This window comes from Symphalangus syndactylus, chromosome 4 (assembly GCF_028878055.3).
Source record: "Symphalangus syndactylus isolate Jambi chromosome 4, NHGRI_mSymSyn1-v2.1_pri, whole genome shotgun sequence".
Taxonomy (NCBI): Eukaryota; Metazoa; Chordata; class Mammalia; order Primates; family Hylobatidae; genus Symphalangus; species Symphalangus syndactylus.
The window spans coordinates 80489500-80511310 of record NC_072426.2 but is presented as its reverse complement, the minus strand read 5'-3'; the positions used below and the strand labels follow the sequence as shown (position 1 = coordinate 80511310).

At 42.7% G+C, this 21811-nt stretch overlaps 1 protein-coding gene across 5 annotated transcripts; it reads left to right on the top strand.

Annotated features, from left to right (window-relative positions):
* Positions 1–3004: 3004 nt before the first annotated feature.
* On the top strand, positions 3005–21353 carry ZNF239 (zinc finger protein 239). Of its 5 annotated transcripts, XM_063638043.1 has the most exons (4): positions 3005–3081; positions 3951–3991; positions 9615–9739; positions 19524–21353. In XM_063638043.1, the coding sequence occupies exons 3-4, from the start codon at positions 9634–9636 to the stop codon at positions 20990–20992; spliced, it is 1575 nt and encodes a 524-aa protein (XP_063494113.1). In that variant the 5' UTR covers positions 3005–3081; positions 3951–3991; positions 9615–9633; the 3' UTR covers positions 20993–21353. The 5 variants fall into 5 exon arrangements, with proteins under 5 accessions (XP_063494113.1, XP_055131216.1, XP_063494114.1 ...); XM_055275241.2 differs by lacking the exon at positions 9615–9739; XM_063638044.1 differs by lacking the exon at positions 3005–3081 and having other exon boundaries at positions 3977–3991; positions 9615–9735.
* Positions 21354–21811: the final 458 nt, after the last annotated feature.

The following is a 21811-nucleotide window of genomic DNA, read 5'->3' as shown; positions in this document are numbered from 1 at the left end:
CAAACACATCTCACAAACCATCAGATCTTGTGAGAACTCGCTCACTATCATGAGAACACCATGGGGGAAACTGCCCCTTGTAATCCAATCACCTCCCTCCCTCCACTTGTGGGAATTACAGGTCCCTCCCTCAACACGTGGGAATCACGATTCAAGATGAGATTTGGGTAGGGACACAGAGCCAAACCATATCAAGGTGTAATACACAGTTAGATAGAAAAAATAAGACCTGGTGTTCAATAAACCAGTAGGTTAGCTACAGTTAACATTAACCTACTGTACATTTCAAAATAGCCGGAAGAGAATCATTTGAATATTTCCGGCATACAGAAAAGACAAATACTTAGCCATAGATATCCCAATTTTCCTGCTTTGATCTTTACACATAATATTAATCAAATTATCACATGTACCCCCCAAATATGTGCATCTATTATATATCAATTTTTAAAATTAAGTTTAAAAATTAAATTTTGGATTTTGCATGTGAAAAAAGAGAGAATATGGGAGAAAAGAAATTGGAAACATCCCTTAGGGACAATTTTTTTGGGAGTTTTGCTGTAAAGCAAAGCAGACAAATGAGGTAGTGGCTGGAGAGAAATAGGGTGCAAGGTAAGGGGTTTTATTTATTTTATGGACAATATTATAGTGTATTCATTAGTATGTTGATAATTCAGTACAGAATGAAAATCTTGAAATACAGAAGAGAGAGAAGGACCTCATTCATGAAAAAGCATTTAACACCAGAGTGCAAAAGAATTTTCTCATGTAGGAACTAGGGCCAGTGACTCAGAATGAAAAGTAGAACATACAGGTTCTAATGCAGAGAGGAGAAAGCAAAGTCATCAGCACTGAGTGAGATGGGAGGAGCTGTTGGCAGCTTAAAAAGAGAGTAGAAGGCCAGGCATGGTGGCTCAGCCTGTAATCCCAGCACTTTGGGAGGCTGAGGTGGGAGGATCACTTGATCCCAGGAGGTGGAGACCAGCCTGGACAACATGGTGAAACTTTATCTCTTAAAAAAAAAATACAAAAATACAAAAATTAGCATGGCATGGTGGTGCAAACCTATAGTCCCAGCTACTTAGGAGGCTGAGGTGGGAGAGTCGCTTGTGCCCAGGAAGCAGAGATTGCAGTCAGCCAAGATCGCACTAGTGAACTCCAGCCTGGCTCAAAAAAATAAATAAATAAATAAATACATAAATAAATAAATACATAAATAAAAGAGAGTAGAACCTGTGAAATAGTCATTTAGGAGAATGGATGGACTAAGACATGTAGAAGGATAGCCAGGCAGCATGAAGGGCCCACTTGAACTTAATGGGTATAAACTGAAAATGAGACCAATCATCCCAGCCATGTGGTTTTCTCAAACAACCTCTGCCATACAGGCGCAGGCCAGGAACTGGATTCAAGCAGATTTGGGTTTCTACCAAGAGAATAAAACCAAGAAAGACTGGGGCAAGAGAGTTAAGGGTAACTGCACATACACAGGACTGGCCATAACCATGGGCCATGGCCTCTTAAATTGCATGAGGAGGGAAGTGAGCACATGAGGAAGTGAATTTCAGGGCAAGGGTGGTAAATCTAAATAGGGAAAAGCTCTGTGGTTTTCCATTGAAGAATGAGGAGAGGAGTAAGGTCCAAGGGAGACATTTTGTGTTCCCCAGGAAAAAGGTAAGAGAGCATCTCTGAGGAGGAGACTGAAGGGGACATGGGCCTCTTCAAGCATCGCAGGCTGAAAATAATAGTCCCCCAAATATGTCCAAGTCCTAACCCCGAGAAGCTGTGGATGTTAATTTCTATGGCGAGAGGGATTTTTTTGAAATGTGATTAAATTAAGGATCTTGACGTCAAGAGATTACCCCAGATTAGCCAGCTGGGCCTGATGTAATCACAACAGTCGTTATTAGAAGGACCTACGAGGAGCCAGTGCCTGAGCATGTGATGTGATGATGAAGGCAGAGATTGCAGTCATGCACTTTGAAGATAAAGGAGCGAGCCATAAGCCAAGGAATGCAAACAGTCACTGGGAGCTGGAAAAGGCAAAGAAATATTCTCATCCAGGACCTCCAGGAGGAACTAGCCCCACCAACACTGACTTTATAAAGCCCAGTAAAACTGATTTCAGACTTGGCACCTCCAGAAGTTTAAGAGAAAACATGTTTGTTATACTACTAAGTTTGTGGTAATTTATTGTGACAGCAATTGAAAACTAATACACCAAGGAAGGGGGAGGATGTAGAAGAGAGGTCCAGGCAACATCTCTTTCCTCTCCAAAATAAATCTGAAAGAAAGGAATTGGGAAAAGACCAAATGGGTAGCTCTGTGTCACTCGGTGAGAAGTGAAAGAAATGTAAAATCCTGGCATCAACAACCCTTGTGTGCGTTTAGGAGAGTTCTGACTGCTGGGAGCCACTTGTTTAATTCCCTCACCTCCTGTGTTTGTTCCAAGATCCCCTATTTAAAATTGCAAAGTACACCCCCAGCCCTACACACCCACACACGCACCTCGCCACACCCCGCCCAGCTCTATGCTTTCTGTACCACCTCATGACACACACGACGCCATATATTTACTATATTTATGGATTGCTTGTTTCTCCCACTAGAATAGGGCAGTGACTTTTGTGCAAGCATCTTGAACAGCTCTTGGTACACAGTTGGCTCTCAATTAATATCTGTTAAATGGATGAACTTCAGAGGTGAGATGGAAGATGCTGAATGGCAAATATTCACTTCAGAATGTTTTTAAAGGTAAAGATGAAATTATGGGTATTTACATCCTTTTCCCCCAATAGTATTTTAACAAATGAAAATCACCTTAACAGGTATTCCTAAAATAATTCTTATTTGTTTGTAATAAAAAACGACGAGGAGGACTTGAATACACGCGTCGCTGACTCAAAGATGGTCCCCTCCGCCCAAGAATCCGGCTCCGCACAGCGCAGAGCTCCGGGGCCCGCGCCGGAAGTGGGCGTGGCTCGCCCGCGGCTTGCTGGGACTTGTATTTCGGGGCCCTAGGCGCGCGAGCGGTCAGCATCCGGAATCTGGCCCCTGCAGGCGTGGGGTTCCACGTGGGAGGTGAGACTGGCCGGGCTTCCCCAGCCGCTGCAGAGGCGTTCAGGGGTCAGGAAATGGGTGTGCCGCGGTGAAGGCGCTGGGCCGCCGAGCTGCGGAAGCCTGGAGGGCGGCGATGGTAGGGCACGCGACCAGCAGAGGCGCGGCCCGCGGCGGCACGTGTATCCTGGCACTGCATTTCCGAGCTGCTGCGCCCACGGGGCCGGGCTGCGGCCACACAGAAGCCTGTCGGGCCCTGCAGCTGAGCGGCCGCGCCTTCGATGGCCCTTCCTCCCTCCTGGCCGAACTCTGGCCTGGACCGGCTGGGGGCTTCGTGGTTGGCCACGCTGGCCTTTTCCTCGCCTGTGACGGGCGTTATTGCAGGGGGGTTTTCGGTGGACGTTAGGCGACGGAGGGGGGCTCCTGTAGGAGACTGAGGTTTCTGTCCGCAGCACTGCCTTCGCTGAAAAGAGCTTGCATCTGAGCCCCCTTCGCACCGCAGGAACGAGCCAGGCTCCTCAGAGAATGAGGTCGGGGAAGGCGTCTTGGGCAACCGAAATCCATCCCGAGAAGCTCCACCTCTTAACTAGAACTTTAGGACAGAGATCGGAAACGTCAGAGGAAATGGGCACAGCTTAGAGCTGCCGGCGGCTGCGGAATTTACCTAGCCTCTTGGTTTTGGGGGGAAGACTTGGCTTGTTTAATCGAAAGCCCTGTGGAGAGAGATGAAGGTGGTGACAGAAAACGCGTCACCTCTCACCTGATGGAGGGAGTGTGAGTGGAAGGGTTGACTGAAGAAGTGTCAGAGGCAGGAGCGAAGTAACTTTTTCCCTGCAGTCTTGCTGGACTTGATTTTCATGGCTTTTTCTCTTTCCCTAACTCTGACTTTCCAGGAATCCATCCCCCCTGGGAGTAAGAAATGACCGAGGTCCAGGTGAGTTGGCGTTCCATTTCTCCTAAAATGCCGTCTCCCTGAAATGTCCCTGTGCCATGTGTTGTTTTCTTTATTGTCAGGCCCCCAGTACGGTATTTTATAGCTATGGATGTAGGGACATTAAGATACTAAGGACACGCAGCTAGCAGATGATGTCACCAGGGTCTGCACAGAGAGTTTTCACTGGCCCATCCTGCCTCCAAGAATTTATTCCACTCCTTAGAGCAGTGGGCTGTGCCCTCCTGGGGAGCCTCTCAAAGCCTGCCTTTTCCTGCCAGACATTTCACTCACATTGAAAGTCATTCCAAGCTATTCCATACTCATCCCAGTGCTAAGTGGTCTCAGCAAAACAGATAGAATGATAAACCACGGTGCTTTTCGTCAAGGAGCTTACCATTTTGATGAACATATTATATTACCTGTACACAAAAAAATGCATATTAATCGTGATAATTTATTAACTATGAAAGAGTCAAAAAGGAGGAAATTCGTTAAATGGCAGCACAGTGGTTACAAAATCACTCTAGAAATGCTTTTCAACCAGGCTATGCATCAGAACTCCCTGTGGTGTTTTTTTAAGAACTAAGCTTCCTTCTCTCTTCCAGACATAGCGAAAGGAGAGTTCACTCCTTTTTTATTCTGTTGATCTTTGTACATCCAAAGGTTTATTGTGAAATATCTCTCTATACACTTGATGTAAGTGTCTCTAGGGTAGGTAAAATGAGTTATTCATCCTTTATGATCAGGTTGATTTGTTCTCTTTCACTAGCATGTCTACATATTTAACTGTTCCAGTAAATTTTAAATTACCAAGTCGTACTTTTTTAAAGAGAGTTCTCATTTGTCTCCGTAAAACCATCATAGGAGGTTACCTCAAAATTAACCCTTAGACTCCCAGGGTATTTGAGATGGTCAGCCCCCACTTAGTATCCCAGGGTGTTTGAGATGGTCGGCCCCCTCTTTGCCCTGTCCTGGCGTTTTATGGTGGAGAGCTCTAACTCGGCTAACTCTGAGAGAGCCGAAGGAAAGTGCCTTGTCCTTTGTTGCAGAGAGCAGAAGGCCAGAAATAAACCCTGTGTTTTCTAACTTCAGGCTGTTCTTTCTCCATTAACTAAACAGGTCATCACATCAGAAGTTGTTTGAATAAAATATCAGACTGCGTTTTAAGGAAAAAAAAATGTTTTTTAACACTACCAGCAAAGGCCGTCTTTTTGCTTGGCAGATACAGCCCTCACACACATGAGCTCTTAGAAAAAATCTGTTTAGAGGACAGTAAGCTGTCTTGAGGTACTGACAGCATGGCTTCTCTGTGCCCTGAAAAGTAATTGAGGGCTTCAAGGGAGATTAACCTTAGTAGAATCAATACATTTTCCTTCCTTCGCTTCTGCCTGCTCCCTAATGATTAATTATTCACTGCCGCTGCAACTAGGGATTGCTAGTTTAGTAAATTTTGAGATTCTGATGTGTGTTACACAACTTTTTTAATTTAAAGGAAGGACTTCATTCCAAGCACTGTGTGTTTTCTATGTACCACACATTGTCCTTAAGTCTGCTAAAAGGCAGGAGTCTTAGTTAACCCTGCCCTTCCTCTGTGACATTGGGTAAGTCACTTCACCCTTATGAACTTTGGTTTTTTTCATCTGTAAACTGAGGGTCTTGGGCTTGACTATCTGTAAGTTTTCCTTTAGTTGTATTATTATTCATTTAAATTGAATGTGAATTTATATTTATCTTTCAGATTCCAAGTCAATTGTGGTAGTTGCCAGGGATTTAAAGATGAGTTGAGGCCAGGCATGGTGGCTCACACCTGTAATCCCAGTACTTTGTGGGGCTGAGTGGGGAGGATCACCTGCGGTCAGGAGTTTGAGACCAGCCTGGCCAACATAGTGAAACCTCATCTCTACTAAAAATACAAAAATTAGCTGGTCATGTTGGTGCCTGTTGTAATCCCAGCTACTCGGGAGGCTGAGGCAGGAGAATCTCTTGAACCCGGGAGGTCGGGGTTGTAGTGAGCCGAGACCATGCCACTGCACTCCAGCCTGGGCAACAGGGTGAGACTGTCTCAAACAACAAAGATGAGTTGAGTGTAGCCTCTATCCTTCAGAATCTTCCAGCCAACTTGGGAGACAGATTTAATAGCTGTAGTAGAGGGATGTGAAAGATGCTATGAGATCTCAGAGGAGGAGAATTCTAACTCATCCTCATGCTGCAGAAAGAGGCTATTGTCCTGAGACTGAAAGCTCCAAAATGGATGGGAGAACTCAGTAAGTTAGGGCCTATTATAGAAAGGACTGTGCTAGACTCAAGTGTGATGTGTTGAATGACTCCAGGTAATCTAGTGTGCCTCTTCCTGCTTTTCCACTTCAAAGTAAATTGTTAGATACAGCAGAGATGGGCTCTGGAAAGAAGTGGGAGGCCACATGATGGCATGTATGTAGTTCTGAGGAAGTTGACATTTGTCTGATAGAAACAGGAAACGATTGATCTTGTGACCTTCCTCTTTGGTTGGCCTTTAGAATATTGAGTCTGCTCTCCCCACTGTAAGCAGGAGCACAGCCTTGGAGTGACTCCTTAGTGCCACTGATACCTGGGAAGACTGTTGATTATTCAGTGTTTCAGTCCCAGCTTTGTCTTGCTTTAACAGGAGCACTATTTCCTTTCCTTTTCTCCCTTCCCTTGTCACAATGATTCTTCTCATTTGGTCTACTCCTGTCATTTTTTTACCTACCACAAAGTTAGTAGTCCACCAACATATCCTTTCCCTTCTCAGAATGAAATCCCACCTGCCATTTTATCTTGAGGACCTTAAAAAATTAATAATTCTGGTTGTCTAACCTAGGGACTGAAAGATGACAAAAATTGTACTACAAAGAATTGGTAAGGAGTTATTGTAGCCTAGGTAAGAAAAAAATAAGGGTCTTACTCAGACTGGCAGTGGAAATGGAAAAGAGGTAACACATTGGAGGGAAATTTAGGAGGCAGAATTGACAGGATCTGAAATGGTGTGAATATTGTTGAGGTAGAGAAGGAAGATTAGACAATCCAGATGCCTGGATGGAAGACGGAAAAAAAATAAGGGAGAGAAAAGATAATTGGTGGGCTTGCATCTCTGAAGACAGAAGAAGGGATTTGATCTATAATGCACAGGAAGAGATTAGCCTTAAACAGAAAGAAATTTTTTTTTTCTCTGTGGTCTGAAGACAAAGTCTGGTTGGGAAGAGCAGCCAGTCCACTTGCTTTTAATATGCCATGAGTCATGCCTTGCTAAAGGATGTGGTGATGGGGCTTGAAGGCAGCAACCTTTGCTTCTGCTTGTTTGTCCCACCTTTACTCCGGGGCTTGAGCCTCCTTTTCCAGCCCTCTTCCTCAGAGTGGAGACCAGTGACCTTGAACAGAAAGTTTGGGAGACATCACCCATTCTTACCTTCATCTTTACCCTCATCCTTCCCCACTGGTGACAAGTTGGGTAAGTCATGTCACTCCTGCAGGGCAGGCCCAAGGAAGGAGGGAGTGGTGCCTCTTTAGCCTCAGGCTGAAGCTGGCTTAGCTGATCGAATTTATGAGACAGCCTTTATGACCGTTTATATATTCTATCACTTTACTTTTGAAACTGTGCCTTAGACAGTGGTGCCAGCCCATGCACTGTGCAGATTTAAGTACTGAAATTGAGAGTTTGAAAAACAAAAACAAAAAACTGGTTCTTCACCACAGGTAGTTTAAGAAGCATTGCTTCATCAGACAGAGCCCTGAAGGGAACCAGATTTGCTGACATTGACTGAATAAATATTTGGATTCCCTTTATGTGTCAGGCCCTGCTTGAGGTCTTGGGGATGCAGTCATGAACAAATGAGGCAGCCTCTCTGTTCTTGAGGAATTTAAATCTCAGCAAGGAGAGACAGTAAATAAGAAAGCAAGTGAATAAGAAAATAAGGTAAGGCATAAGTTATAAGAAGAAATTAATTAAATTAAACCAGGAAAATGATAGATACAGGATGCTCCAGTGGATTAGATGGTCAGTGACACGCTTTCTGAAGAGGCAACAGTTGGACTGAGAGCTGAATCATGAGGAATGGAGAGGGCAGCTAGCGCAGAAGCTACAATGAGTTTGATGCGGTTCAAGGGCCTGCTGGGTCACTGGTGCTGAATATGATCATAAGAGAGGCCTAGGTTGGGAAGGTGACAGGAGAGCCTCACGGGCCAGGATGAAGAGTCTGGATTTTACTCGATGGCCACTGAAAAGCCTTTGGAGGGTTTCATGCTTGGCCTTGTTTTTGTTTTAAAAGATCACCTTGGCTGTCATGTGGAAAACTCATGTTTGGGGGAGCAAGAGTAGAGTCAGACCAACCAGGAGGTTGGTGTGGGTGAGAGCAAGTGCTGCCTAGGCCTAGAGAGGTGACAGTGCAGGGCAGGGGAGCTGGGTGGATGCCAATATGCTTTAGCGGTAAAGGAGATGGGTGATGGGTGAGATGTGAGGATGAGAATGAAATGACTTCGGGGATTTTGGTTTGAACAATTGAGTGATTTGTGTGGCTGTTTACCAAAATGGGGACGACCAGGGAAGAGCAGATGCTGATGGATATTGCTGGAGCAGGAGTTCTGTTGGGGCCTGTTAAGTTTTTTGTTTTGTTTTTTGTTTGTTTGTTCAACTCACTGCAACCTCCACCTCCCGGGTTCAAGAGATCCTTCCACTTCAGCCTCCTGAGTAGCTGGGACTACAGGCATGCACCACCACGCCTGGCTAATTTTTGTATTTTCAGTAGAGACGAGGTTTCACCATGTTGGCCAGGCTGATCTCGAACTCTTGACCTCAAGTGATCCACCCACCTCGGCCTCCCCAAATGCTGCCATTACAGCCGTGAGCCACCGTGCCCAGCCAGGGCCTGTTAAGTTTTAAGCACCTTTAGACGTCCCAGTGTAGATGTTAAAAAGTAGAAAGCTGGAGTCTGGAGATGAGGTAAGAGGTTAGGGCTGGAAATAAATATTTGGCAGTGAATGGTATTTTAAGTCAAGGGATCCCTCAGGAGAGTGTTTTATGGCTGTGTGTATATGTGCTATTTTATTTTCCCAGTAATGTTCAACTACTTAGTTTAGAAGAGGAAGAACAGAAAGCATAGGAAGTGATTTTTAACTTGTAGGATATTAGAGAGATTAATATTTTAAGAGTAGAGGGGTCCAGGTAGTGGACTAGTCCCGATTATGGTTATTACAGTTTGATGAAATGTGGCTGAGATCATTGGCACTGTGGACATTAAGAAATGTGAGGTCAGAGTGTTGGGTAAATTGTTCCTGCGAGTGTTAAGGTTGTCAGGATAATGGTGGGAATGGGGTGAAGATGACAACTCAGCAATGACACAAGAAGAGAGTGACACAGAAAGATTCAGTAACTGAGAACTTGAGCGTAGACATGTTGTGGGCAGGAGGGAAATGATTTGGATGGAAGTAGCCAAGTAAGTGAGAAAGGAAAGACTTCCCAACAAAACTTGGCTTAGCTCACTCAGATCCCCTGAGCTGCAAACTTCTTCTATACCTTTCTTAACTTTTCCAGCGCTGCTGACTTCACCCCACTTCCAGGGCATTTATGCAGATGGTTGTTTGTTGAGAAGGAATGTGCTTAATGTTTTAGGAACCAGTTACATTCAAGGATGCCTCTGTGGCCTTCACCGAGGAGGAGTGAGGCCACCTGGACTCCTCCCAGGAAGCTGTGCAGAGCTGTGATGCTGGGCAACTACAGAAACTTGGTCTTGGTGGGTAAGGACATGTGAACTTGGACACCTGCCCATTGGCCTCTTTGTTTCCAACTTCCTTTTTGACACAAAAGGATGTTTTCTGACTGTTCTAAGCAGCTAAAGAACTTGGTAAGAATTGGAGAATGGTAGTTTTACTGGGTTGTCTCAAAAACCATACCTTTTCCATCCTTTATAAGCCAGAGGTGGGACTGACTTTGCTTTCTGCACAATCACCCAATCCCTGTGAGTTTCTGAAATGTGATCTCTCAGAGCAAAATAAAGATCATTATATAATAGCAAGTGAACCCCAAAGAGCACCAGGCATCATGGCAAGTTATAAGCCAGGCTAATCCACAACAGAGGAGTCCCTTTTTCAATGTTCCAGGAGTTATCTGTTATCTTGCAGTCTGTGTCGAAAGCAGGGACTTCTAGGATGTTTCCTATGTGCTACTGTTTTACCTGATCTATTCACTTACTTCCCTTCTACCTCTACAAGAGGTTGTGGTCTTTCCCAGTAATGGTCACTTGCTTCTCTGTACTCTTGTCTTTCCCCACATTTCCCCCACATTGGTCTTGTGCCATCTTTGCTTGGACTTTATTTTTCATTGAATGTCCTCCCCATCCCTGGCAATATCCCGTTTCCATTATTTCTTTTCTTACACATTCAGGAATTCATCCCTCTCCCCTCCCAAAAATAATCAAAACTTGTGGTGAGACACTCTCATACCTTGCAGATAGATAAAACACTTCTGTTGTTGTTGTTGTTTTGAGACGGAGTCTTTTGTTTTTGTTTTTGTTTTTGTTTTTGAGATGGAGTCTCCCTCTTTCGCCCAGGCTGGAGTCTGGAGTGCAGTGGCGTGATCTCGGCTCACTGCAACCTCCACCTCCCAGGTTCAAGTGATTCTCCTGCCTCAGCCTCTGGAGTGGCTGGGATTACAGGCATAAGCCACCACACCCGGCCAGATAAAACACTTTTTGACTGCCTGAATCAAGGAGACTTAAACATTTTCAAATGCAGTAATTCATTTTTTAGATCTCTAGTCTAAAGCAATAATTAGTAATTTTAACTGAAAATTGTGAACAAAGATATTCATTATAGAATTATTTAAAATAGTGAAAAAATTATTTACCCACTAAATGTATCACAGGGGATTGGTCAGGCAAATTATCATGGATCACAGAAAAGTATGTAGCCATTAAAAAATATGTTCATAAAGAACTTTAATTAGATGGGGAGATGAATGTATACCTACTAGGTTGAACCATGTGAACTTGCCATTTTATAGCCAAAAGCAGCCATTCTACAAAAAACACTGAAAAGTGGCCGGGCACAGTGGCTCATGCCTATAATCCCAGCACTTTGGGAGGCTGAGGCAGGCAGATGGCTTGAGCTCATGAGTTTGAGACCAGCCTGGGCAACACAGTGAAACCCTGTCTCTACAAAATATACAAAAATTAGCAGGACATGGTGGCAGTTACCTGTAATCCCAGCTACCCAGGAGGCTGAGGTGGGAGGACCCCTTGAGCCGGGAAGGCAGAGTTGCAGTGAGCCGAGATGACACTACTGCACGCCTGCCCTGGTGACCATGAGACCCTGTCTAAAAAAAAAAAAAAAAAACACTGAAAAATGTGCCATCACGTTCGCTTTCAGGGTTTTTGCCTCCCTCAGTCCACAGTGGGGCCCTGGTTCTCTTCCCTCAGTAACCGTGGCCTTTCAGTTTCTATTTTCAGCTCATCCTTGGGAGTAAAGAGAATGCTACAGGGCAAAGTGGTTACCTCCAGGTAGTGAACCAGGCCTTTCCACATTCTTTATATAAACCCCAGTGCCTGTGCTCTGTTCTTGTACCAAAATTGCCCACTTGGAAGTCACCACTGAACTTTTGTCTCTTTCAGAGTTTGTTCCTTTTTAAATTTTTATTTCAGCATATTTACCATTATCAGTTTTACTGATGGTTTCTATAGTGTTGACCTTCTCTTGAAATTCTTTGTCATGCATGAAATCATAGTTTTTCTGTTTCCTCCAGCTTCTCTCTTAGTCCTTTTTTCTGCAGATTCTCTGGCTTCTTTTTATTTATTTATTTATTTATTTATTTATTTATTTTTTGAGATGGAGTCTTGTTCTGTCACCCAGGCTGGAGTGCAGTGGCGTGATCTGGGCTCACTGCAACCTCCGCCTCCCGGGTTCAAGCAATTCTCCTGCCTCAGACTCCTGAGTAGCTGGGACTCCAGGCGCATACCACCATGCCCGGCTAATTTTTTGTATTTTTAGTAGAGACAGGGTTTCACCATGTTAGCCAGGCTGGTCTTGATCTCCTGGCTTCTTTCTTTTTTCTAACTTGAAATCTCAAAGGGCTCTTTGGTTTTAAGTTACATCATCAGTGTTTCTCGGCCTTTTTCTTTATCATTACTCTCTCCCTGCCAAAAGGAGACAAATTAAATTTCTCCTTTAGAGAATTTAAGTATGAAGGAATAAGGTTTTGTCAGGTAGGATTGTTTTTGTGAGTCCCAAACCAGCATAATATGTAAGATTTGTTTGGCCAGGTGTGGTGGCTCACGCCTATAATCCCAGCACTTTGGGAGGCCGAGGGGGTGGATCACCTGAGGTCAGGAGTTCGAGACCAGCCTGGCCAACATGGCAAAACCCCATCTCTTCTAAAAATACAAAAATTAGCTGGGCCTGGTGGCGGGTGCCTGTAATCCCAGCTACTCAGGAGGCTGAGGCAGGAGAATTGCTTAAACCTGGAAGGTGGAGGTTGCAGTGAGCCGAGATCGTGCCACTGCACTCCAGCCTGGGTGACAGAGTGAGACTCCATCCCAAAAAATAAAATAAAATAAAAAGATTTGTTGTGCCCCCTATGAACCAATTCTCACCCCTTGGGGACATTATTGCCCCTGAGAATGCATGGTATGTCCACTTATAGGAGGAGCTGTAACACATTTAATGGTGTTCAACTCTCCTTTCTATTTTGATAAGCCTAAAATTATTTTCCTTTTTAAGTTCCCTTCTTTTTTTATTATTATTATTATACTTTAGGTTTTAGGGTACATGTGCACAGTTAAGTTCCCTTCTTATATTCCCACTTTTGTCAGTATTAAAGTTGTTCCAGTCTCCTAGTTTAGAAATAGGCCATGACTATATTCAATTTCTCTTGGGCCAGGCGTGGTGGCTTATGCCTGTAATCCCAGCACTTTGGGAGGCAGAAGCAGGAGGATCACTTGAGCCCAGGAGTTGGAGATCAGCCTGGGCAACATGGCAAAACCCCTTCTACAAAAAATATAAAAAATTAGCCAGGCCTGGTGGCATACGCCTGTAGTCCCAGCTACTTGGGAGGCTGAGGTGGGAGGATCACCTAAGCCAGAGAGGTTGAGGCTTCAGAGAGCAAAATTCTCCAGGCTGCAGCAAGCAAAGATCTCCAGGCTGCAGCCTGGGCAACAGAGTGAGACCCTGTCTTAAAAAAAAAAAAAAAAGTTTCTCTCTTCTCGTCCTCAGTATCTGAAATCTCCCACCAATTCTTTTTTAACTTTAACTTCTTTTAAGTTTATTAACACTCTTAGATCCCACAGACGTTGCCCTAAAATGAGTCTGTTTAACGCTTAAAATAGGGTAAAAATTAGTCAGATTGTTGCCATCGTTTTTCAAGCCCAAGTTAGACGTTGCATGTACACTTGTCTCCTTTAAACATCATTTATGATGTCATTCTTTGGAGTATTACTATATAGTCGGTAAGTCCTATGAAGAATGGAACACTGCTCTGAGAGAACAAAGGCATGTGATGGAATGTGGGTTGTGTATGTGTCTTAGGGAGAGCCTCTGAAGTGACATTAAACTGGGAGCTAAGGGATCAATAGTTTAAACAGGTGGCTAGGGAGGGAAAGAACATTCCAGGCAAAGAGAACCACGCAAGAGGAAACCCAAAGACTTGGAAGGGGGAGTGTGGTAGACCACAGGGTGCATCTAAGAAGGACTGAGAAGAGGTGGTGAACACGGCCTGGCTCAGTTATGGCATTGAAGGCACTGGTAAAAAGTGGATTTATGACAAAAAATTAGCCAGGTGTGGTGGCACATGCGTGTAATCCCAGCTTCTTGGGAGGCTGAGGTGGGAGAATCGCTTGAGCCCAGGAGGTGGAGGTTGCAGTGAGCTGAGATAGCGCCAGTGCACTCCAGCCTAGGAGACACCGTGTGACCCCATCTCAAAAAAAAAAAAAAAAAAGTAGATTTATCTTCAGTGGGCAGCCATTGTATCAGGGAATGGTGTGCTCTGATTGACCCAGTATCACTGTGACTGCTCTGTAGAGAGTGATTTACAAGTAGACAAAAATGAAGTAGGAGATGGGCTTCCAATTTCAAGCTCTGCTCTAGGTTTTCATTGTTATTAACATAAAATGGAACATACTTGTTCAACATTTTTCTTTTATGTAAGACATAAAAGTCTGAAAAACTCAACACAGTATAATATGAAATCAAATCACTTTCTATGGACTCTGTACTTATGTATGTACATTACAAGTATATGTATTAAAATTTTATGAGATTACACTGTGCGTATTTTTAATGTACTGTTTTATGCAGTATGTGTTAGAGCTTTTTTCTGCCATGTTAACTCCCTATAAAAGGACCACTTTTCTTATGTCAGTATTTTCTCCTAATGTTATACACTCATTCTTCATATTTTTTTTTTCTTCTTCTTCTTCTTTTAGATGAAGTCGCACTCTGTCGCCCAGGCTGGAGTGCAGTGGCACAATCTCGGCCCACTGTAAGCTCCACCTCCCGGGTTCAAGTGATTTGTCCTGACTCCGCCTCTGGAGTAGCTGGGACTACAGGTGCCCGCTACCACGCCCTGCTATTTTTTGTATATTTAGAAGAGACTGGGTTTCACCGTGTTGGTCAGGCTGATCTCGAACTCCTGACCTCAAGTAATCCACCCACCTCAGCCTCCCAAAGTGCTGGGATTACAGGCATGAGCCACCGTGCCCGGCCTCATTCTTCATATTATTTTAAACATTTTTTTAAAAGCTAACATCACATTTTCATTAAAATGCACCTTTCATAAAATTCCTCCCCCATTCATTTTCATATACCTATAATTTCTATAACCACTAGCCATTTCCAAGTATTGTACAACATGGCTGTTGAAGCAATATCCTTTAAAATCCATTTAATCATTTCAGCCCATTTCATGATTTAATGCTACAAACTGCCCTGTTTTTCTTTTGTCATTTTTCTTTTTCATTTTTGCCATTACTTTTGAAATTTGTAAACAAAGTGATATATTCACCTGGGTGAAACAAGTTGTGTGGACAGCTCATAGTAAAAACGTTCCTGTTTCCTGACTCTGCTGCTCCATCAGCCACAGTGTAGCTTCCAAAGGCACTCAGTTTTCATCTTTCTAGCTGTTCCATATTGGGTTTGTCTTCCTACTCCAGACAATATGTTTACATATTGTTATTTTTCTCTCTCATGTAAACAATAAATGCATTCACATGGTTAAAAAAATAAATATAAAACGTACACAATGAAAAGTTTCTTTCATGTCTGTAGCTCTTGTCTATCCAGGTTCTGGTCATTGGCCTTAAAAAGTGAGCTGTCTTATGTAAATGTCATTTCACAAATTATGCCTGAAAATCTGAAGTGTAAAGCTCTAAGTTGGAATGCTGAGTGCATATATTTATGACATTGATTGATAATTGTCAAAATATCTGTCCTTCATATCAGTTTACATTCACAAGTAATGTGTGTCTTCAGACTTCGGGTTTGTGCTAGTTTAACAGGTGGAAAATGGTACCTCAGTATCCTTTAAATTTAGTGTATTGTGGTATACTGTTATTTCTCAGTTTATCAATATTTTATAATTTCTATTGACTTCCCCATATTATAGATGAGGATGTAGCTTTTTTATATTACCTCCCCAAATGCCTAGCCTCCCAAGAATTTATGTTAGAGTCATGTCAGTGATGAATGCTTACATTGCTTTGACTTTGTAATTAGTTGTTCACTCTAGAGTCAAGTAGTACAGTATGATTATAGTTCCTTTTTACTTTTTTATTTTTCCTCTGAAGCTAATACTTGCTTTTTAAAAATATATTTTATTTGGGGGATTTTGACTCCATACTGTTTTTGTAGAGTTTTGTTTATTTTTTTCTTTTATTTTTCAACTATGGTTTTGGGGTTTGGGGGTTTTTGTTTTGTATTTTGTAGAGAGAGGGTTTTGCCATGTTGCACACACTGGTCTCGAACTCCTGAGCTCAAGCAATCACCTCGCCTCAACCTCCCAAAATGCTGGGATTACAGACATGAACCACCACGCCTGGCCTAATTATGTATTGACTTGACTTCTTGGCTTACTGTTATTTCTTGTAGCATGTATCCTTTTTCTTAAATTTTAAAAAATTTTGCTATAGTATATTTCTGAATGATTGTTTTAATAATTGAATCTTTTCATGTCCGAAAGAGTGTCTGTTTTTTCCTCCCATTGAAATGGTTAATTGGCTGGGTAAAAATTATAATTTCACAATGACTTTTAACCCAAAATTTGAAGATATTGAAGATTTGCAATATTGCCAATTAGTTGTTCAGTGTCAATATAATTCTCATTTATTTGCACATAACCTGGCTTTTCTGTTTGGAAGCTTTTAGTATTTTCTGTTTTTTTGTTTGTTTGTTTATTTGTTTGTTTTTTCCTTGAAGTCCTGAGGTTTTAAAAGAGTATGTTTAGTTCTGGGTCTTTTTACATACCATTTTTTAGCATTTATTGGGCCCTGAATCTTGAATTCTAGGAAACATTTTTTTGTTGTTATTTCTTTTATCATTTTCTCTCCCTGCGTTCCATCTTCACTGTCCTCATGCAGCTCCTTGGAGATGGACTTCTATCTTTCTATTTGTCTGTCTTTTCATATGCATTCTTGGAGAATTCCTCAATCTTCCATCTTAGCCATGTGTTCATTTTACTATTTAACTCATCTAGATTGCAGGCATTTGACTAAAACAGCCTGACACATATCTAGGAAACAAGTTACATAACCTATCATCATCTTCAGTCATTTTATTTAGAATTATTTTTCATACAATATGTTTATATTTTATTATTAGATTGTGTTTAAATGTGATATCCACTCTAGTTTTTTTGGGATTTTAATTTTGTACCTTTTAAATTCTGTTTGTCTCCTTATATATTTTTTCAAAATTCTTGTGTTCTCAGCATGATATTGGCGTGTAGGACACAACCCATGCTTGACCCACTTTGGCATGCATGTGTGTTCTACTTTAGGGGACGCTTCTGCTGACTGGGCTAGGGAAGGAGGTAATAAGAATCCAGATGGTGGATGTTATAGGCCTTTTTTTTTGACAGTTGGCAGAGCTAGCTGAGGTTTTATTTTGGGAAAAAGAAAAAATTTGAATTGTTTTGTAGCTGGATGCGTGGGCAAGGGGGCTACCCAGGCAGTAAACTCCCCCCACAGGTGGGCTAAGGGCTAGGGCTGAGCCTCAGGTGGGCCTCCTATTCCCTGTACTCCCCTGCACAGTGGTATAGGCCATTTTTTAAGTCCACCTCTTTTGCCACTGAGTTATTTGGGGCATGCCCTGCTTCTTCATTTCCAGCGCTGGGCTATCTTCCTTGTCAGAACTCCTATTAAAAAGTTTAGCTTGAAGTTTTATCCTGGGCACTTACGTTGTCAATTGCTTCTTTTTTGTACCTTAATCCATTGGGCATTTTGGAGGTTCAACATTACCTCAACCTCTGCTTCTCTCTTCAGTCCAGTTAATATTATTAGCAGTCTTTCTTTGGCAGATCATTTATTTTATTCTTGAGGCTTTATATGAGGGCACTGCTGCTAGCCATCCAATATTTCTATTTCTAAGAGGAAGAAGGTGGGCTGGGAGAGTGCTGCTAACAGCAAAAACTAGCACAGCTGTTAGGAATGCCTAAGTTGAATTAAGAAATGTCTTACTTTATCATTGTTTATTATTTTCTGAGACATAGACTCCAGAGAAATGGGGTCAGTGCTCCCTGACTTTGTAATTATTGATTCTGAGTTTGGTAATTGAATTTCTATGATTTCTTAAGATGTTTTACCCATGAAGAAGCCTTCTGTTATACATAATTTAAGCTGTACATTTTTTCCCCTAGTTCCTCCATCACTCCTAATCCATCTGCTCCTTATCATTTAGGAGTTCCTCAATGTTTTTATTCTGATGATGTCAGCCTTTCTGTTTTCCCAAGAGTATTATGGATTTCTTGTCATTTCAGTGTAATATTAGGCTATTCACTCTAATTGCTTTAGTAAGTCTGGGGAGGGTTTTGTTTTTGTTTTTGTTTTTTAATATACCAGTAAGTCTAAACTCTGTATTCCTAGCACAGTTCTCTCGCAGGAGTTCCAGACCTATATATATCTCACAGCTTACTGACCAGTACTGCAAGAATGTTCCACCAACACCACAGATTATACAAGGCAGATTTGAGTTTCTGCCGCCTTCCCTACTTCAGCGTCTTCCTCTTGCATTTCCTGTCTGATTATATAGCACCACCATACCGTCACTCAGGCAGGGATCCCAAAGAACAGGCTTGGTGCCTCCTTTCTCTTCTAGGTTTAGTTTGTCATCATATGATCTAGAATAAATTTCTCCCATTCTCTCCACAACTATCATCCTTACCGTTTTTCTTCTGATTTGCTGTGGCAGCCCTCTCGCTACCTAAAGTCTTTCTTTCCAGTGGTGTTTATTGTCACAAAGTCAGTCATTTCACTCTGAACTTAAATTCTTTAATAGTTTTCAATCCCTTCAGGGTTTAGCCCCAGGGTCGTCATTATTAGACACTAAGCCCTTTGCTCTGGCTCCTTACTTCCCCTCGGTGGCACATTCTTCACCACTCTTACTGTTTTTGTCTCCTTCATAAGAAGCCGCTTGTAGTTTTCTTTAACGTGTCATATTTTCTCTCCACGTTTCACTTCTTTTTTTTTTTCCTGTCATTTTCTCCCAGAAATCTTCCTAAACACCAGGGTCTGAGTTGAGTGTTCCTCTGCTGTGCTTTCATGGCTGGTTATGCATACATCTCTTGTACTGTATTGTACTATACATTCATCTACACCACTCACTTAGTATTATCATTATTGAGTATATTTGTCTTCCCAGGAAGCTTTAGCTTGTTAAGCAAAAGGATTTATATTTTCTTCCTTGTATCCCCCACACCTATGAAAGCAGAATACCAATTAAATGCAAATTTACTTAAAGGAAAGTAGGCCAGGTATGGTGACTCATGCCTGTAATCCCAGCACTTTGGGAGGCTGACGCGGATGGATCACTTGAGGCCAGGAGTTCGAGGCCAGCCTGGTCAACATGGAAAAACCACACCTCTACTAAAAATACAAAAATTAGCTGGGCATGGTGGCGTGTGCCTATAATCCCAGCTACTTGTGAGGCTGAGGTGGGAAAATTGCTTGAACCTGGGAGGTGGAGGTTGCAGTGAGACCAGATCACGCCACTGCACTCCAGCCTGGGCAGCAGAGTGAAACTCTGTCTCAAAAAAAAAATGAAGTGAGATGAGATGAAATGTTATTCTTAGCAAGGGTATAGGACTTACAGCCTTCTATAGGATTAGTTAGGAAAGACTTTCCTTGGCTATGCTTAAAAGCCAAGAGAAAATTTCTGTCTTGTACCCAGATACAAATGTACCTGACCTTAACCCAAAAGACATGACTATAAGGACAAGCTGAACTTTTTCCTAGTTACTAAGCCTTCAGGCCTTAGGCACTCTCACTCTGAAATCTTGAAGTCTACCCTTTGTTCTTACCACTGAATTGTCTTTGTTCCCTAGGAGACTTGAATGAAAATTCTGTGCAGAATCTTCAGCAGAAAACACTTCAGGATCTGTTACAAGAGCTTTCCTCCTGGCTAGTTTTGGAAGGCATGGCCAGTACAATTACTGGAAGTCAGGATTGTATTGTGAATCATCAAGGGGAAGTGGATGGGGAGCCTGAACTAGATATTTCCCCTTGTCAACAATGGGGAGAAGCATCTTCTCATATTTCCAGAAAGAGGGACAGTGTGATGACTCTTCAAAGTGATTGTTTCAAAAACATTGAAAGTGAAACATATTTGCCTTTGAAAGTCTCAAGTCAAATAGACACACAATACTCTTCAGCGAAGTTCTGTAAGAATGAGCCTCAGGATCATCAGGAAAGCAAACATCTCTTTGTAATGGAAGAAAGCACTGAGAGAAAAGTGATAAAGGGGGAAAGTTCTTCAGAGAACCTTCAAGTTAAACTGGTGTCTGATGGACAAGAACTGGCCTCGCCATTGTTAAATGGTGAGGCAACTTGCCAGAATGGCCAGTTAAAAGAATCTTTGGATCCCATTGACTGTAATTGCAAAGACATACATGGATGGAAATCACAGGTGGTCAGTTGTAGTCAGCAGAGAGCTCATACAGAGGAGAAACCCTGTGACCATAATAACTGTGGGAAAATACTTAACACCAGCCCAGATGGTCATCCATATGAGAAAATCCACACTGCAGAGAAACAATATGAATGTAGTCAGTGTGGTAAGAACTTCAGTCAAAGCTCAGAGCTACTACTTCATCAGAGAGACCACACAGAAGAAAAACCCTACAAATGTGAGCAATGTGGGAAGGGCTTCACAAGGAGCTCGAGTCTGCTTATCCATCAGGCAGTCCACACAGATGAGAAGCCTTATAAGTGTGACAAGTGTGGGAAGGGCTTCACCAGGAGCTCAAGTCTGCTCATCCATCATGCCGTCCATACAGGCGAGAAACCTTATAAATGTGACAAGTGTGGGAAGGGCTTTAGTCAGAGCTCCAAACTGCACATCCACCAGCGAGTCCACACTGGAGAGAAGCCTTATGAGTGTGGGGAGTGCGGTATGAGCTTCAGTCAGCGCTCAAACCTGCACATCCACCAGCGAGTACACACAGGAGAGAGGCCCTACAAGTGTGGTGAGTGTGGGAAGGGCTTCAGTCAGAGCTCGAACCTTCACATTCACCGGTGCATCCACACGGGAGAGAAGCCTTACCAATGCTATGAGTGTGGGAAGGGTTTCAGCCAGAGCTCGGATCTTCGCATCCATCTCAGAGTCCACACTGGAGAGAAGCCCTATCACTGTGGCAAGTGTGGGAAGGGATTTAGCCAGAGTTCCAAACTCCTCATCCACCAGAGAGTACATACTGGAGAGAAGCCCTATGAGTGCAGCAAATGTGGGAAGGGCTTCAGCCAGAGCTCCAACCTTCACATCCACCAGCGGGTTCACAAGAAAGATCCTCGCTAAGTGACATTAGCCCATTCAGGTCTTCACAGCGCTCATACTGTAAAAACTGTGAAATATTTAGTATCACTCTTACCTTTATATTCTACAAAGGAGAGAGATGTAAGGGTTATTTAGATATGTTCCCTCACTGAAAAATCATTCATTCAAAGTATTTAAGTATCAAGCACTTTGTTATGCTGTACAATGAATGGATTGTTCTTGTTTCTCAGATGGGTAGAGTAAAAGTGTCTGTACTTTACAATTTAACTACATACTCTACCCAGCATTTTAACAGCAAGAACTTTATATTTATTCTCAAGCAGGGCATGTTTCCCTTTGTTCACATTCTCTGAGAAATTGAAACTGGTTTCTCTTCAAATTATGTGCCTTGTGTTGTTCATATTCTTTCCAGTCCTGATTAGCCCCCTCTAAACTATGATTGTACACTGCATCCATTTTAGGCCAAGAGGGCAGTTGGAAATACAATGGACATGGAAATTCTTGTGTTTATTGCAAAAAGATATAATAGTTTGTAGCCACACAACAAAAAGCTGGAAGAGAGTTACTCATGTAGTACATTCCCATATACCATTTTGATAGGAAGTTGAACAGCCCCTCCCAGGCAACTATTCAGGAACATAAGTAGTCCTTTTTGGTGAGTACAGCTAGTTTATTGGGATACTTCCAGAGTGAATGTGAAGGACGGTCCAAAGTAACATGCCTGGCACTTTGGGAGGCTGAAGAGGGTGCATCACTTGAGCCTAGGAGTTCGTGAGCAGCCTGGGCAACATGGCACAACCTTGTCTCTACAAAAAAGTGCAAAAATTAGCTGGTGTACTG